The sequence below is a fragment of the Aulonocara stuartgranti genome, assembly GCF_965226115.1.
Source record: "Aulonocara stuartgranti genome assembly, chromosome: 14".
NCBI lineage: Eukaryota > Metazoa > Chordata > Actinopteri > Cichliformes > Cichlidae > Aulonocara > Aulonocara stuartgranti.
In genome coordinates this window covers 28,682,964-28,701,024 of record NC_138950.1, presented here as the reverse complement: position 1 = coordinate 28,701,024, position 18,061 = coordinate 28,682,964, and the positions used below count along the sequence as shown (strand labels likewise).

The window sequence follows — 18,061 nt, the reverse complement described above, 5'->3', positions numbered from 1 at the left end:
TCTACACCAGACCTTCCCAAAGTGTGGGGCCCGCCCCCTAAGGAGGGCACAGAGCCATTGCAAGGGAGGCACAGTATGAAAAGGAAAAAACAAAACAAAAAAAAAACAATGCTTGGACACTGCTAGCATGGGGCGCCTCCACAAACGCAAATCAGGAGATGAAGCATCGCTGAATATGTTTCCAAACCAACTTCATTCTAAGCCAAAGACTAGAAAATATGATGAAGCAAATCTTCCCTTTGGCTTCACCTGCACAAGTGCCGAGGTAGGTCTCCCCTGCAGAATTGGTTTTCCCTTCGTCGGGAGCAGCGCTGGGCTCTCCAAATCACGGACAAACAGTATCCCGCATTCTTGATTTTTAGTTCACAAACACTTGTTGTAATTACTAACTACTCCTGACATTTTGGAGATTTTAGCTCTTTATACAGTAAAGATACAGCGGGATACAAATGACATCAGGCCACAATTTGTTCCCCCGGTTCAAATCACGGACAAACAGCATCCCACAGTTGTTTATGTTTTTAAACCTATTTTGCAGAGGGATTGAAAAATGTATTGATAGCAATGTTGAATATTATTACACCGGAAAAAAACAACTACATGTAAAGTAATCACACCGTGACGCCTCTGCCTTTGTAAATAGAGGAACAGTAGCTGCATGTGTGTATGTAAGCGTGTAAAACCTGCAGATTGTCAGATTAACAGTATTTTGTCTCTATACCTGCTATTCTGCAATTCATCTCATGTAAACAATAACGTGGCGCACAGCGTGACGTGAAAAAAGACACATACCTTTGACGTTGCGTGACGAACTCTGTATTCCTCGTCCACACATAAACGCAAAACCGGAGTTTGAAAAAATCTCAGTTTTCGGTGATTTGAAACGCCGTTTACATGTGGACGAAACAGCTGCGTTTTCAGAAATACCCGTGTAGGTGTGGACGTAGCGTAAAAGAGTTAGTAGTTTATTTTCTTACTAAATGTAATTTATTGCAGATTACTTGTATTTGCTTAATTGTTTACTAAATGTTTGAGGTGTGAAATAAACCGCAATGGAGCAAAAGATGGGTGTGTGTGGTTGGAGAATGTGTTAGTGCGTGCGTGTGCGTGTGCGCATGCGCATGCGCGATTATTTTCCGGGTTTAGATTTGCATGAGGTGGAAGCAGATGTGTTTCCTTTTTTTTGCGAAAAACAAAAAAACATGTCAAGTAATTGTAATGAAAGCTTTCCTGGAAATAAAGACTAATTATAGAACAATGACTGGAAACACATTAGTTATAAATAGATGAAAAATAGGTTCGAGTCTTTGGATCCTGTGAAACAAATATAATATGTCATCATGAAAAAAACATGCTTCATCAGTGGTTTCAGTTACACCTAAAATATATATTCAGAGTATTTTCAATCTTTTGCTCTCGAGTCCCAGATGTTGTTTGAATAGGGTCAAACCTCATAAAAGAAGGATTCGTTACAAGGAAAATGCATTCAGGCCTGTAACATGTTGCAGTTGATGTAGTGGATTAATAGTTAAGAGACTTTAAAGTGCAACAATGTGAATTTACACATTAACTCAGAATGTCTGTGAGATGGTCAGTCTAACACCCTAATGTTATTGTACGGTTTATTTTTGCCATGTGTATTTTTATTTTACTTTTTTCAAAAATGGTGATGCTTGTTCATCCTTTCATCTCCTCCCACTTAGATTACTACAGTGCTCTATGGTATTGTCTGTCTAAATCATCTATTAATCATCTCCAATCTGCCAAAAATGCTGCTGTAAGGCTTTTATCCCACTCATAAATTCTCTCATATCACTCCATTATTAAAGTGTCTGCACTGGCTTTACTGTTAGATTTACATATCAGTTCAAAATCTTCATTCTTTCTTTTATGGCCTTCGGAGGAGAGGATGCCACTTATATGTCTCCGGTCTACTCGACACCTATTCTTCAAACCAAATCCTGAGGTCCAGAGATCGAAACCTTTTGAAACTAAAACTGCAGAACAACTTACCCCTCTGTCTTTGGCCCATCAACACTGTGGCATCCTTTAAAAAATAGCTGTGAATTAATGTATTTAGAAAGGCATTTGAGTAATTTTTTGTGATTTGTGTTGCTTTACGTAATTCGGGTGTGTCCATTTTGACCACATTTTTATTACCTCTGTAAAGCAATTTGTGACTCGTTCGTATCTTAAAGTGGTATATAAATAAACATTACTCTACTTACTCTTTGAATCTACAAAAACATTTAAGATGTCTACTTGTTTGAATGCCTCTTATTATAACTAAAGCACTTCAACAGAGGAGCCGTCTCCTGTTACTGTTGCAGCATAGACTTATGGAGGGAAAGTTGCCTCAAAAGGGTTGCAAAACCTACGATATGATCCACAAGCATAAACTAAGATTTACAAATATGTACAATCATTTGTGTGTAACCTTTGAGGGCTCACAAGTGCGTGCCTCAATCCACACACAAATACAAGGCAATTTGTTTAGTTTTACGAATCAGATATTCTTTTTCTTTGAAAAACCTTTCTGTGCACACAAATGTTTTGTCTTGTTTTGGGGACGTGGACGTGTCTTTTTCTAAATCAACTAGAAAATGTGATTTACCAATTAGAGAAACTATACAGTAGCCTATAAACGTTAGTATACAGTTTAAATAATCTGCTGCTAGATGCTAGGAAAAGTCAGCCAGTGCTCAGCGTGGCTGTGAATCAGACTCTGGAGTGAGTATAAGCTAACTAATAGTTAGGCATTGGAGGCCCAGATGTCCCAGTTTTACACTGTGACATGATCGCAGCTTACATTTGCAGATGATATGTGCCAGGGTGGGCAACTCTAGGCCTCGAGGGCCGGTGTCCTGCAGATTTTAGATGTGTCCTTGATCCAACACAACAGATTCAAATGGCTAAATTACCTCCTCAACATGTCCTGAAATTCTCGAGAGGCCTGGTGATGAACTAATCGTTTGATTCAGGTGTGTTGACCCAGGGTGATATCTAAAACCTGCAGGACACTGGCCCTCGAGCCCTGGAGTTGCCCATCCCTGAGTGACAGCGTTAAATTTGCCTCAAAACCCCACGTGGGCATGCAACATGATCGGTGCGTATCAGACGATTCGTCCACACATTTAAGGTTTTGTAAGGGAGCGAGAAGGCAGTTGCGTGTACTTTTAGACATTTGTGTGCACAGTGTGTGCTCAGGTTTGGATGTATGCATTTGTAAAATAGTTTTAAGTGTGTGCTCAAATTGCTTTGTGTCTGTGCGTGGACAGAATGCCTTCTTCAGTCGACACACTGCGAGTCCTCAAAGGTTACACACAAACCATTGTAAATATTTGTATTCTTAGTTTACGCTGGTGGGTAGTGAAAAATGCCAACAAGTTCAACATGTAAAGATGAAATCATGCATAATGCTCAGAGTGATGTCTGTTATTAAACAACAGCACAGTCTCTCTCAGACTGTTTGCACAGGTGCGCGTGACAGTGCGTAACCATGGTTACTGTGTGACGCCAATTGTCTGTTACTCTGAAACTCTCAGGACTTCTAATAAAGAATATCGGGTTACTATGTCCTTACAAAGTAAATCAAGCTTAAGATTTCAGAGTAAAAATAACAGCAGGGAAGTTGAAGAAGAAGAAGAAGACAGATTATCAATTTAGAAGGTGCAACAGAGGCAGAAGCTATGAGACCAGAGCTGGACAAATTAGAAAAAAAAAAAAGGCTGGGCGAGGCCCCCAGTGTTAATAAGATCCTAGCCCTGTATGGTGTGTTGGTGGGCGTGTTTGTATACTCAAAACAGGGATGAGTTTAGTATCTCCATACAGAGACACAAGTTTACATTTCCCAGTCTAAAGCTCTGTTATATTTCAGAGACCAACAGCAAGTTTTCACTGAGAAGGTAAGTTGAAATTAGATTACTAATTACCAGATTGTGTAAATCCTAAGAACTTCCTTCTAAAATTAACACAAAAAGAACTCGTAGAATGATTAAATGTTTATTATTATTAATTATTAAACACTTTAATATTTCTGTGTAAACATTATATAAACTGGCAAAAGGTCCACAGGGATAGCCTTCATGAGCCTTTTTTTAGTAAGAATAACTTCTCTGATAGTCTCGAGTTAAAGGTCAAGTTCATGTGAGTTCATTGGCAGAAGTTTGTGTATTTCATCAGAAGAGAACTGCACAGACAAGCCTTTGTTTGTCAGTGGTATCTGTCACGATTTGACTACCAAAGTACTATACTGCCCTATTCAAAGTGCATATTGTCATGTTGGATTTTGATGTACCAATATTAACGGTATATTATTTTGCATAAAATCCCATGTGTTCAACTTTTTCTGTTTTTTTTGTTGTTGTTGGGTTTTTATTTTGACTTTTGTATTTACAGGCCATGGAATTGCTGAGCCCTCTTTCACTACTTTTAGGTATGTTTTTTGGTGAATGATCATTGTTATAAATGTTAAATATGATCAGTGTTGGGCAAGTTACTTTGAAAAAGTAATTATAGTTAATAGTTACTTCTTCAAAAAAGTAACTGAGTTAGTAACTGAGTTACAATATTCTAAAAGTAATTAATTACTGGAAAAGTAACTATTGCGTTACTTTAAAAAAAAAACGTTTAACCCTCTGGGGTCCAGGGTATAATTGGCCATTTTTAACTACTTTTGATTTTCCCTCCACATTTCACCTTTAAAAACAGTTTATTTGCCTTGTTTGGTATCATTCTTTTCAGCACAACCTCACGTGTCTGAATTTACAGTTATGTTTTCATTTTGACACACTGTATTAACACAATTGATCTAAAATCAGACAAAAAACATAAAACCAGAGTAGAAAAAGTTATATTTTTTACTGTAATAACCACACACATGCTTAATGAATCATATTTCATAACTTTAAATGCAAATATAAATTGTCAATTTTAAAATACTATGCACAAGTTCTGCAAACAACAAAGTTATTTGCAGCCATTTATCTTTTACCTTTTTTTAAAAATAACCATTTCAAACTATCTATATAACAATCAGCTGTTCTGCATTAAATAAGATGCCACACAAATTATTTGTGCCACTCCAAAAAAATAATTTCTGTCCACTATAAAGAACATCACAGCCTGATACCTGCAGGTCTGACAGCAGAAGGTGTATCACTCATGTTTCTACCCGGAGACAGCAGTCGCCTCATTGTTCTGACACACAACACAAAACTATCCACAACACTACACACTAACTACACAAGACAACACATTAACTACACACTCCAAACACGCTAAACATCACAAATCTCTCAAATCTCAAAACTCGCTCTCTCTCTCACTCTCACCGTCACTCCTAAAACTTCCCCTGTTTTTTGTTTGGGGTTTTTTTTTTTGGGGGGGGGGGGTTCATAAGCAGAGAGTGCTTGCTGCGCTGTCCTTAGACAGTAAACATGACGAAACTATTGAGGAAAAAACGTATATATTGTTTATCGTGACTCTGGTTTTACTCGACACAATTTAAAAACTGGTATATATCACCTTGTTGCTTTGTCTTGAAGTGGTCATGTGATTGGCTTGCCACGACTACTTTATTCTTCCTCAGTCAAACAGCAGCACCCATGCGATTGTTTTGCCTCCTTAGCTCCAGGTGTTGTGCTAGAAAGTGATCGTGATTACCGTCCGCGGGAGCGCGCACAGCTGCTTAAAGCTGTAGCGTCCAGATTACTTATGTAGTCAGCTACTTCCGTGCAACTGATATAAGATGTGGTAAGATGAACACAGCTTCAACAGTCTGTTTGTTGAAAAATAGTAACGGACCGCATGTTCTTGTTAGTAACTGTAACGGCGTTGTAACGATAGGAATAGTAATTAGTTAGATTACTCATTACTGAAAAAAGTAACGCCGTTAGTAACGCCGTTACTTGTAACGCTGTTATTCCCATCACTGAATATGATGTACCTAGATTCTAAAATTAATAAATAAACAAATATTTCCTGTTGTTATGGAGCTTACAGCATTTAGTTAAAGTGGTGCAAACATTTAAAAAGCATGAAGAGTAACGTGAACTGAACATTACAGTCTATATTCAAAAAGAGTAAAGAAATTCAAATTTTTTGCATGGTCTTGAAGAAAATAACACAAAAACATATTTGCCTTTAAAATTTAAATAATTAGAAATGTAAAAATAATGCACTTTTTTTGTATTTACATTTTTGCATATACATAAATATACTACATATATATCAGTACGTTTTTTAAAGATGAACTATAACAGTAATGTGTCTGTGCAGGTTCTCAGGTCTAAGGAGTTTGGAAAGAAAAGCAACTGGACTTTTTAAAGTTTCTTGTAGACTTCTTACCTGAGAAGTTCTTCAGCTGAAACATCTTTAAGAAGTCCAGTCACCTTTCTTTAAATTCTAAATTTCTTTAGATAACAGTAATGCAAAAAAAACAAATGACTAAATGATACTTAAACTGTTGATCTGGTCTTATTCTGTTACAGCAACAGTCCAGCTGCACTTTGTTTTCTCTTCCTATGTGTGCCCAAATGCAGGAGATTTAGAAATTGGCAATTTAACTTGGAAACTTGAATGTTGTATGAGCAACAGAAACCAATTCACACTGAAAATTGTGGCTCAAAAATTGGACTCGTTGGACTCGATGTACTCGATGTACAGCTCAGGAACATGTCCTGGCACCAATTACAGAGAGCGAAAGTGTTTGAATTCCTCTCTAGCGGTAGAAAATGGTAAGCACTGCAAACCAGTACATTCTTTAAGAAATACTTTAAGCACACATGCAGTGTTATTTTCTCTGATGAATCTTTATATGTTGGTTTTGTGTATCAGGAATTATAAAGGTCTCTGTAAACGATACAGTTTGTAAGGAAAACTACACTCAGCCTGAATGCCACCCAAATGTCACTTTCAACAAAACAGCTGTTAATCTTACACAACAGTATGTTTCATGTGTACTCAATTACTGAATACAAAGATTCAGTATATTTGGTGCCACACATGCTTTCAATAAATCACCTGTATATTTTCCTCCACAAAAGGAATGGAAATATCTGCTTTAACATAACATCAAAGAATGGCATGAAAGTAAAGATTAACTTTCAATGTGCTGAGTACCCTGCTGCTAACAGTAAGCTCTACCCAACACAGTAAAATTGCTTAAAGACTGCATTTAATTTAACATAATGACATGGAGTTTATGTACAATATGTGTGCATTACATTTTTAAAACCTACTCTCGATTTTTGTGTCCAGTCAGTCTACACAACAAAAGTAAAAGTTGGATTGATGCCTTGGAGGACTGCCAGAGGGATCATTTCTCCCTGGTTGAGATCTGCGAAAAGAAAGTAAGGGATGATGTGAAAAGACTGCAAAATAAAACAGACTCAAAGACAGGGGTGTGGATTGGACTGCAAAGGTCCATTTTTGGCTACAGACCTGAGTGGAAGTGGATTTCAGGGTATAATGTTGTAAAATCACAGTTGAATAGAACTTCGTCCACCAACTCTGACTTTGACAACCACTGTGGAAAAGTCATCTTTGATAATAAGACAGAAGAAATCAAGTGGTCCAACGCCGACTGCCATGAAAAATTACCATACATTTGTCAAAGTAAGTTGCTGTTTTGTTGTCCAGTCAGACTTCTTCACCTGGTTTTTATTAAATCTTATTGTTTTTCTTTTTTCTTTTTCTCCAGGAATGAATGAAAAGCCCTGTACTGATGAATATACAGAGAAGTCAGGTATATCTACCAAAATGTTTTCTAGCCCGTAGGCATAAATTGACGTTTTACTTTATATTCTGCATCTTTTTTTATCTGTGTGACACATGTCACTGTAAGCTGCAATATTTACATATAAGTAGATGTATAAAGGTCAATGGGAAGTTTAAAATGAAGCCATTCCACTCTGCTTTTTATATATTTTTGAATTAATATTTGTGTTTTGGGCCACAGAGCTTTTCATTGACATTGACTGAACTGATAGCACCAAAGAAAACGATTCGCAGCGTCTCAATCGTCATCACATCAAGGTGAGATTCCTGGAGAAGCAGATGGATGACCCAGCAAACCCAATGTGTATTGTTAGATTATAATATTATTTTATGCCATGTTATACCCCTAATTAAAGATTGTGAATTATTATGTAGTTTTAGTTTGCATTATTCTCCTGAATTAGAAGAAGCTGATAACTATTGCATTAGTTAAACTGATTTGCATTACATTAGACTGCTGATTTATTGTGGATGAATGATATTGTTTTATGATGTTATAAGAAATACTGTTTGCAGAGAGTCATCGCCTTATTTGTCTGATTAGAAGAGAACAGAGCATGCTGGAGTTTTCTGCCCCATCTCAGCAGGAGCAGATAAAACGGGGAGCCAAGGTCGTAGCTTAGGCGCCGTGTGAGAGAAAAGCATGTGAATGTTTAGGCTTTTATGATAAGGTGGGGGCACCAGAGGCTATAAGAGTTTGATTAATGCTCCACCATTTTGAGATCTGAGGCTGTCTGCATACAGTGTCCATCTCCCACGCGTGTGACTATTAAAATCATCGTTTGACTCAACCCGGCCGGACCAGTGTTGTTATTGTGGTTTTTTCTCTTGTCTCCATCCCCAATATTTGAACTCATAACAGTATATATGCTGTTTGTATGTTTGTATGCTGTAGCTGTAGTGTTGTGTTTCACAGGAAAACTACTTTGGTTACTATCATTTGCAAGCCTTGTTAAATTAACCATTTACCCACCACTTCTCAGAAGTACCTGTGTTTGTCAAAGATGCTTCTATGTAAAGAGTCGATGTATTATTTTTGTCATTAAAAACCTAAATATCTGGCTAATTTAACTGAGCGGTTATAAGAAATAACATTTTATTTTTCTCTCAAACAAAAAACTAAAGAATATTAATTCTGTGCTAATAATAAAATGTAAAGTTAACAAAATGCAAACTGTGTTTATTTCAGCGATATCTTGATTCAAGAGATAGTGGGGTATACCAATCTGTCACAGACGCCATTCACACACCTAGGGTGAAATCTGTCCACCTGTCCTTTTTATGCCCAAGAATGTTACCATGTTGTTGTCAGTTAAACTAATGTGTTGCAAACTATTCGTCCAGCTGTTTGTTTTTAGTAACACTTCAAACTCACCATCACAAACTTTTACCAAACTTCAAAGTATTTACCCGACCTTCCGATTAGCGCATAGAGAGCATCATGGAATGGGTTTCCATGGCCAAGCAGCTGCATCCAAGCCTTATGTCACCAAGTGCAATGCAAAATGTCAGATAAAGTGGTGTAAAGCACACTGCCAATGGACTCTAGAGCAGTGGAAATGTGTTCTCTGGAGTGATGAATCATGTTTCTCCAACTGGCAATCTGATCAATGAGTCTGGGTTTTGTTCTGACTGTATCGTGGGTAAGAAAGAATTAATGTTTCAGCATACCAAAACGTTTTGGACAATTTCATGCTGCCAACTTTGTGGAAACAGCGTGGGGATGGCTCCTTCCTGTTCCAACATGACTGCACACTAGTGCACAAACTTGACTGGTCTACACAGAGTCCTGACCCTCGACCTGAACACCTTTGGGGTGGATTGCCTTCTTGTCCATTATCAGTGTCTGACCTCACAATTGCTTGCATGATCAGAAATTAACATGAACACTCTTAAACCCTTCAGAAATCCTTCCCAGAAGAGTTGAAGATGTTATAGCTACAAAGAATGGGCCGACATAATAAAGGATTAGGATTCAACTGTATTGTCATTACACATGTCCAATTACCATCCGGGTTGTTGTACTGAGTGTACTTAAAACTTTACAACAGTGTAGGCACAGGTCAAAATCATGCAAGAGGAAAAACAATACTATATTTGAAATTGTTTGTTTTATGGATCTGTTTCGATCGCTGTATAGAATGGGGACTATATCGATTTCCTTAAGGTGAAAAGTCAGTGTCAGTTATTGAAAGTATTAAGTTGAGGGTTAATGCAGCAGCAGAAATCGTGTGGTGGTGAATGAACTGGTTATTTATTACCAGTTTCTGTACCTGATGACATAAAGGAGACTTTTGTCAGTAAACCTTGGTTACATACCCAATTTGTTTATAAGATCAAAATAAAAACTGATCAGGATATATTTGCTTCCTGTTTGACTAGGCAAGCCTTCAGATTTTAACAACTACAGTTTAAGAGCAAACGCTGAGTTAATGTGCTGTGCATTCATGAAACAGGTTGGAGGCGATTACTGATCACAGGAAAACCTCCATTTAAACAAATATAATAATAATGTGTAACAAAAAAATATTTTTTTTGTGGATTTTTTGCTTTAACAACATTTAAACAACATTTAAAATCCAAATGTTTTCTATATCAGTCAAGTTGATTCACCTTATTAAGTTTGTAATGCTGCACATCCACAGTACCTTAGAGGGGGGAAAAGCAACATTATTCCAATTGAGGAAGCTGAGAACACATTTGTGTTTATTTAATCAAAAATATGATAATATAAAGAGCAATATAAAAAGTCACTCCTGCCGACATTTCTCTGAGTTATCATTCTGGAGAAAGACAGCAAGCCAGAGGACAGTGGGGAGGTTTATTCAAACACTTTGGATATTTAACAGTCATCTCTGCAAAGACTGGAAGCACTGAAGGTGAACGTTTTATTTATAAACTCTTAATGTGAAAGATCAATTCCTTCTCAATTTTCTATCTTTTTTTTTTCTTTTGCATGTTACAGACCATGGCACGTCTGATTCATCTATCATTACTACTAGGTATGTTTCCAACGTACAGGTCAACACCTAAATGCAAACTGTACTCAGGCCTGATGTGATCTTCCTGTGTTACAGCAGTGAGCCTGCTGCCCTGTGTTTCAGCCATACGAGACTTTCCAGATGGAGGAATCAAATTTACTCCCTATCATCTGTGCCCTGTTGGAGGGAATATTACACATGATTGCAATTGCACAGCTGGAAAGTGGATATGGAAATTTAAATGTTGTGGGCCCACTGCTAACCAAGTCACACTGGAAGCAACTGCCACAGCCAATTACACTGAGACAGAGGACTGTACTAATAAATGCCGTAAAATCACATACAAAACAAAAATGTTTGTTTTGTCTGTGGAGGTAGAAAATGGTAAGAAATCTAAAATTCACAACACATTAAAAATGATTTTATCGCTGGTTTAAAGTCGGCTGACTGACTTTAAAATGAAATCTAAGAACTTTAAAACCTGATGCATATTATATTGTTTATAGATGAGCATTCATGTGTTTTGTTTCCATGTACCAGGGTATTTAAATCATACGAGTGACAATAAGATCATTTGTGAATCTTGCTCTGGAACTTCAACTACTGCCGGCACAAAATGTAACAGCTTTAAAAAAAAAAGTAAATATATTTATATCTGTTTTTAAATATGATGATGAAGAAGATGCAGATTGGTACCTCATAGGCAAAATCATGTTTGTCACATACTTTTAAAACAGCTTTCTGTTTTCTTCAACAGACAAAAGATACATATCTCGGTTCCTAAGCAAAACCAAAACAGAGTAAAGCTCAAATTTCAGAGGTTTCATCAACAACACCGTGTTAGCGACTGTATAGAGGCTCACACAGGCGAGTACTTTCATCAGCACAATCAGCCTTTCCTCCAAAGAGCAGCTTTAAGAATTTAATTTGCTACATAGTTTTTCTTTCTCAAACAACAAAAGTAAATTGTTGATGTGCAAAACAATAAACTGATGCGTTTTTTCCACAAACAAGAAAACAAATACAACATAAGATGAATCTGTAAAAATTTTATACATACATGTATATTTACACACTGTATAGTTACAACAAGACTTTTTTTCTTATGTAAAACTGAAATATGTTTTTAAAGCCTGCATTTTTACTTTTTCTTCTTATGTGCAGGTTCAAATCAAAGGACCTGCAATGTTAATGTTGCTACAACAAATACAGGTACATCAGGTGGAAATGTTTATATTTCAGCCTGAAAGCAGTCATTTACTTTTAACAATATGTGAATAAAATAATATGTTAATATATTATAATGCTGTAAACTCAATACTTTAATCTATACAAAACATCCCCGACTATCAGGGTGAGTCAGCAGAGCTTTGCATAAATAAGGAGACAGCAGGAAACTGTGACCTATTGTCAGTGTTGGGTAAGTTACTTTAAATTAGTAACTTAGTTACATTACTAGTTACTTCTATCAAAAGTAACTCAGTTACTTCAAGTTACTCGTTACTTTCAAAGTAACTAGTTACTAGGGAAAGTAACTTTGGCTTTACTCAGAATTCTCTTGTTAATGCGCCGCTTCCATAACTGGATACCCCGCGAGATTACCAGTCTTCTAGCTCGCTTACTGGCCACAAGTGCACTGTGCCACCTACCAATAGAAAGGAAAAGATAATGTGCATATTTCCACGAGAGAAATCCCACGCCTGGACCATCATTGACCACCACCATGATTCTAGCCTACGTCACAGCGTCATGTGCGCTTTTTACATCCAACACGAAAACCCCTGGCAAAACTTTGCTAGATCCGCCCCTGGACAGTTACCAGCTGTCAGCTACCTAAAAAAGGATCCTGGTGTTATTTGTCTCTCAGAAACAGTTCATAACTTCCCTTCAACTCATTCATGTGACCTAAAAGGTAAACCTGTTTCTCCATCACCTGTTCAGCTCTGATGATCCAGTAAGGACATCTCCTGGTTTCATCTTCATGTTTCCCTCTCACCAGATAACCAAACCGATATCATGACCAGCAGCTTTTACAGCTTTGGCTCCAGCAAACATCAGCTGATACTAGAAATTAATATTAAATACATTCTAACAACAGCTGATCAAGCTTAAACGCGCTGTTGTTGTTTAACGCGACCTCCGCTGGTTTCTTCTTTCTGGCACGAAGTGGGCGATAAACAAGCAAGAGAGAAAAGCCGATCAGCTGATCATTGATCAGTTTCATGATTGAAGTAGAAACAGGAGAGGGAGGGGGAGTGAATGAGAGAAGAAGAGGCAGCTGTGCAGCAAAGACAGAATAACTCCAGCTTTGTGTCTTTTTCATTCTAGCTGAATTACGGGACAAACTGTTCCTTTTCAGCTCAATACGAAATGCGTAATATTTTCTCTGACCATGAGACGATTCCGTTTTTAGGGGACGGCTGGCAACTCTAATAATTAACCTTATGAACAAAATAAAGTTCAACATCAGTAACATCATAGCACCCACCCAGCTGTATAGAAACTCCATCATGCTAGCTAGTACCCAGTACGAAAAAGTCAGCACAACGAAAATAAACTCCTAAACTTGGTTTATATCTGACCCAGATAGACTGCAGGTCATAACTTCTTACCTGAAGTTCAGTTCACCTGACGCTTGGACCGGCGGCCGGCTCCTCCTGCCTCCCCTTTCCCTCATCCACCTACTGGCCTCCACCACTTGCTAATTTTGCTGAATCTGTGGAAGGTCCGCGATAGCCACCACACAAAGTAACGAATAACGACCCTATCTAAATCCCAGTAACGATTGACGCGTTCCTGATTTTGGCATAATAACTAGTTACCGTGCTTGTTACCACAATAATAACGTAGTTACTGTAACGCGTTACTTAACGCGTTAGTCCCAACACTGCCTGTTGTAGTGTTAGCATATCTTAAATGTCACTTTGCATTTTTTGTCTCCAGTTAAAAATCTGGAGTTCTACCATGAAAACAAAAGTTGGATTGATGCCTTGGAGCAATGCCAGACAGACTACTCCTCCCTGGTTGAAATCACCAACCGAACAGTGAATGATGAAGTGAAAAGTCTCCTGCAAAATGAGACAGACTTGCAACGAGGGGTGTGGATTGGCCTGGAACGCTCAGTTTTTGGCAAAGATAAGAAGTGGATGTGGATTTCAAAGTCCAAAGACATTTATCCTGAGTGTAACAGAAGCATAGCTGACTCAAATAACCACTGTGCAAAGATGATCCTGACTGAGCTACAAGTAATTAAGCTGCTGGATGCCAACTGCCATGACAGACTACCTTTCATCTGTCAAGGTGAGCATTAAAGAACAGTCTGGTATAATACTGTTATCAGTTTTCTGCTTCTTTTTCTTTCTTTCTTTTTTCCATTTAAAAAAGAGACATGGCCATAATGATGTTGATGCAAAAATGTAAAATATTAGTCTTACAGCCTGAAAGCAGAAGCTTCTTCTGAAAGAATATTTTTGGATATTATTAACTTTTAATTAATATTGCGGTTTGGGGTTTTTTTTTGGTTGTTTTTTTTACAGATCTTGGAGAAGGCCCTCGTGACCTCTACTCAAAGTAACAGGAAAACTCTGGATTCAGTCATCAACAACTGCAGGACCTTTGCTTTAGTCAAAAACAAAGCATCTGTGGTCTAGACATTGAACTGTTGTCATGGAGACATGTCAAATAATGTGCCAGAAAGGGTGTAAACATTGTATAGCATACATCTTTAATGACTTAAAAAAACATGAATTGGGATTCTCTTTCTCTAATTCACACTGGGAGGAAAGTGTACAAATAAGATCAACGAAATCATTAAAAACACAAAATTACCTTACCATTCATGCCCAGTGAGTTTATGTAAACTTCTGACTACAGCTCTATATGTAACTGTCTTAGTTAAGCTTTGTTGTCATTTCTCTAAGTAGTCTTCAGGAATAGTTCTCCAAGCGTCTTGAAGGACATCCAAAGCTCTTCATTAAGCTCGAGTCATAAAGCTATTTCTTAATGACACAATACTGTTCATCTGCTGCTGTAGGGGCCTGACACTTCTTTTCTTCATTTGTCTGGTTTCTTCAATATTGTTAAGGAACCACCGCTCGCCATGTCCAGATTTTCTAGCATTCCAGCTAACAGCTCTTGGGGAATCACCTTGTTGGTTCAAAAATACTATTTTATGCCTGTAACTGTGCTGTCTTTGGCCTGTCCACTTTAAGGCCAGAGGGCAGTTTGCACATATTATCAGTGTGGTCTGTCATTATGAGCTTATTGGCTTGGTCAAAAGACTGTTTGATCTTTTGATTGTCTTCCCAACTGTTTCTGTGGGTCACATCTGTTATTATTATTATGGATTATGGAGCAGGGTAGCAGATTGGGAACCACTCTGTACCCCCTGCAGTTAGCTAGTGAGATTTTGTACAACTGCGTTAAAATCTGTCGGATCAAAAAAGGTTGTGCTCTACCAGACACTTCGATTCATACTCCAATATATTGTAATCATGCATTTCTACCCTCATGTTTAGATGCCTCTTTTGAGGTCTAGACACAAAAATGTACTTACTCTCAAAGACTTATATATTACATGCGTCACATTTTCTTTTATTTACAGATAAGATACTATGTTCGTCAGAGTGTCCTCAACTTTCCATCTCTTCCGGAAGAGGGGTCAATTTTTAGTTCCCAGGATTCTGAAAAGTTGGTTTCTGGTTTTGTGAACGCTTTTTCTGAGTATTTGAATTGTAAATCTGACTTTTTGAAGACAGGAGGAGGAGCAGGGTTTGCAAATTGGAGATGAGGTGTGTGAGAGGAGTCTGTGTAGGATCCATTCTTGTTCTATAAATTCAAGGCTTCAGTTAATTTAATTCCAAGTGCTTCGCAGATTTCATTACTAAAAAACTAAATTGCACAGGATTTTTCCTTCTCTTAGTCCTATATGTGATCGTTGTAAACTTGGAGAAGGCTCTCTTACTCATTGGACTTGCCCCAAATTGTCCAACTATTGGCTGGACATCTTTAAATGTTTTTCTGATATGTACAATTACACATTAGAGCCGGACCCAATAACTGCATTGTTTGAGTCTTCCTCTTCATCTTTAACACCTCCGCCCTGCTGCATAAACTACAGTTTTGTTCAGAATGATAATTGCTAAGAAAATTGTTTTGCCTCTCTGGAGGTCTGGCACTGTGCCTCAATTCAAAATGTGGCTAAGAGAACTGACTGCTCTACTGCACAGGGAGAGGATTAGGTATACATTAGAGGGCAAACTTAGTAAGTTCTTTGATGTGTGACAACCTTTTTTAGATCATGTATTAAAACAAAGTTCTCTTTGATCGATCGCAGCGTTTTACTTCTGTTTATTGTCAGTGTTGAAGTAGTATTTTTGTTGCTGCAGTGTAATCTTTTGCCTTATTTGTGTTTTTGTCCTTGCTGGTGTGTTGTCCGTTTGTGTTTTTTCATTTATATCAAAATCTTAATAAACATTTTTTTTTTAAAAAAGTTTATGTTTTGTGAATAGCTTTTTTTTTGCAGTAGCTCCATCTGTAGCTATTGTATTAGTTTCGGTATGTGCAGATTTGCTTTTCACAAACACAGCCATCATTGTTTCTTTCACCTATATGGCTCGGGGTGTGTCTTTTAATGGCACAATATCAAGGAGTTCTTCTTTGATCACACACTCATTTGACGCAGACCATGCAAATACTGCCAACTGAGGCTTGTTTTGTGTGTCACAACTCCCATCCATTGCAAAATTAAAATAAGCACATGCTTGAAGGTCAGAGAGAGCACTTTGTATATTTTTGGAAAAACTGTATCTGCTTTTCTGCCTGACTTTTCAAAGTGACCAACTCGTGCTTGCAAAGTTCAGTCCCTTTTGGAAATTCCTGGTCGATGTTAGCATGGCTTGAGCTGAAGTGATGCTGAATGAAGATCTGAAGCTTTGGAATGCGCTAATGACACCTGGCATATGAGGCAGGATGACTTGCCATTACATTCAACAACAACAACAAAAACTCTCCCACTCTGTTAAAAACATTCTGTGTTCTTCTTCATATTTTTTTTTTGCTGTGCATTTTTTCCCTGCTGTTTTGAGAGCGAGCATGACATAATTTGAATACTCAAATGATGTTGCCCCTACTGGAAAACTTTGCGGTATTTTTTCACATGCACAGGCGTATTTGATGAAAATACCAGATTAAACACAAACAAAGCAAACACGCACATTAAAAAAAAGACAACCACAAACAGCACGAGAGCCGCGGTTGGGCACTCTTGGTTTTATAGGTTAGCAGTGAAATTACGTAGTTAAACTTTCATTAATCACAAATATATTAACCATCAAAATGAAGTTGTTGTGTGATAAACAAATTCTCATGTAGATCAATCTGATAGCAAAAACCAGATCATTTAAATTATTTTATTAACAACATTTATACAATAAAAAAAAATTAAAGATGCCTGTAAAAAGAAGTCCTAACGGACGATGATTTTTAAAATAAATTGTGTTTCGTCTGTGTTGTTGTGAATGAACCAGTCTTCAGATTTTCATCCTTTGCACCATCTGTTAATTTAGAAGAACCAAAAAAGAAGTTAAATCAAAACTTAAAGAAAAATGCATTTCCATAAGAGAACGTTTATTAAAATGTATAATTATTAAACTGTTCGTACTGTTTAAAAGAAGAGTGGACACCTATTTGTGTGTTTATGTAAGAAACACACCATGTTGTTCTGTCACAATGTGAGACAGTGTTGTGTGAGATCCACCAACAAGCTAGTAGAGAAACAAACCACCACAAAATGAGTTAAAGTTACTGTAAATCAACCTTCTCACACTTCAAGTGAGGTTTTCTTCTTTTATGGACACATGCTTCTGAAAACAGTTTCAAATTCAGCAATTACTAAAAATAATCCATCTCTATCGGATTAGACCATTATCCAAAGTTACCAAGGAAACTTATTAGTTATAGGTACACTTGTAAGTCTGTTTTTCTGAATTTTATTAAAATAGCTCAACAAAATAAATACTCATACTTCAAGTGATATTGATCCAGTTCAGGCTCTAGTTGTTTGTGTCATGTTTAGTTGCACCAGACTGTATATAAGATTTCTGTGACATACAAAGATATAAATATGTCTCTTGGGATGCTCCCTTTAAGGGTTACCACAGTGGATCATCTGTCTCCATCTCACCCTATTCCTTGCATTTGTCTTTAGCTAACCGTGTCATAGTGTCCACCAACACCCTGCTGGCCGACAGCACTGGTGGTGGGCGTGCCTCCACCAATCTATTATGGCAGTCTCATTCTTG

General features: G+C 37.4%; 1 protein-coding gene and 1 long non-coding RNA gene across 6 annotated transcripts; both read left to right on the top strand.

Moving 5' to 3' along the window:
• Window positions 1-59: 59 nt before the first annotated feature.
• LOC309687548 (uncharacterized protein) lies at window positions 60-8,570 on the top strand. Of its 5 annotated transcripts, none has more exons than XM_082502604.1 (9): window positions 60-265; window positions 3,878-3,905; window positions 4,399-4,435; window positions 6,543-6,737; window positions 6,838-6,946; window positions 7,047-7,135; window positions 7,261-7,617; window positions 7,703-7,747; window positions 7,961-8,570. In XM_082502604.1, exons 1-9 carry the CDS (start codon window positions 219-221, stop codon window positions 7,981-7,983), a joined length of 930 nt encoding a protein of 309 aa, XP_082358730.1. In that variant the 5' UTR covers window positions 60-218; the 3' UTR covers window positions 7,984-8,570. The 5 variants fall into 5 exon arrangements, with proteins under 5 accessions (XP_082358730.1, XP_082358729.1, XP_082358733.1 ...); XM_082502603.1 differs by having other exon boundaries at window positions 6,492-6,737; XM_082502607.1 differs by having other exon boundaries at window positions 1,704-3,905.
• A 1,835-nt stretch (window positions 8,571-10,405) lies between these two features.
• LOC309687557 lies at window positions 10,406-11,125 on the top strand. The gene is made up of 3 exons (XR_014270812.1): window positions 10,406-10,658; window positions 10,745-10,781; window positions 10,857-11,125. It is a non-coding gene; the product is annotated as an uncharacterized lncRNA (long non-coding RNA).
• The last annotated feature ends 6,936 nt before the right edge of the window (window positions 11,126-18,061 follow it).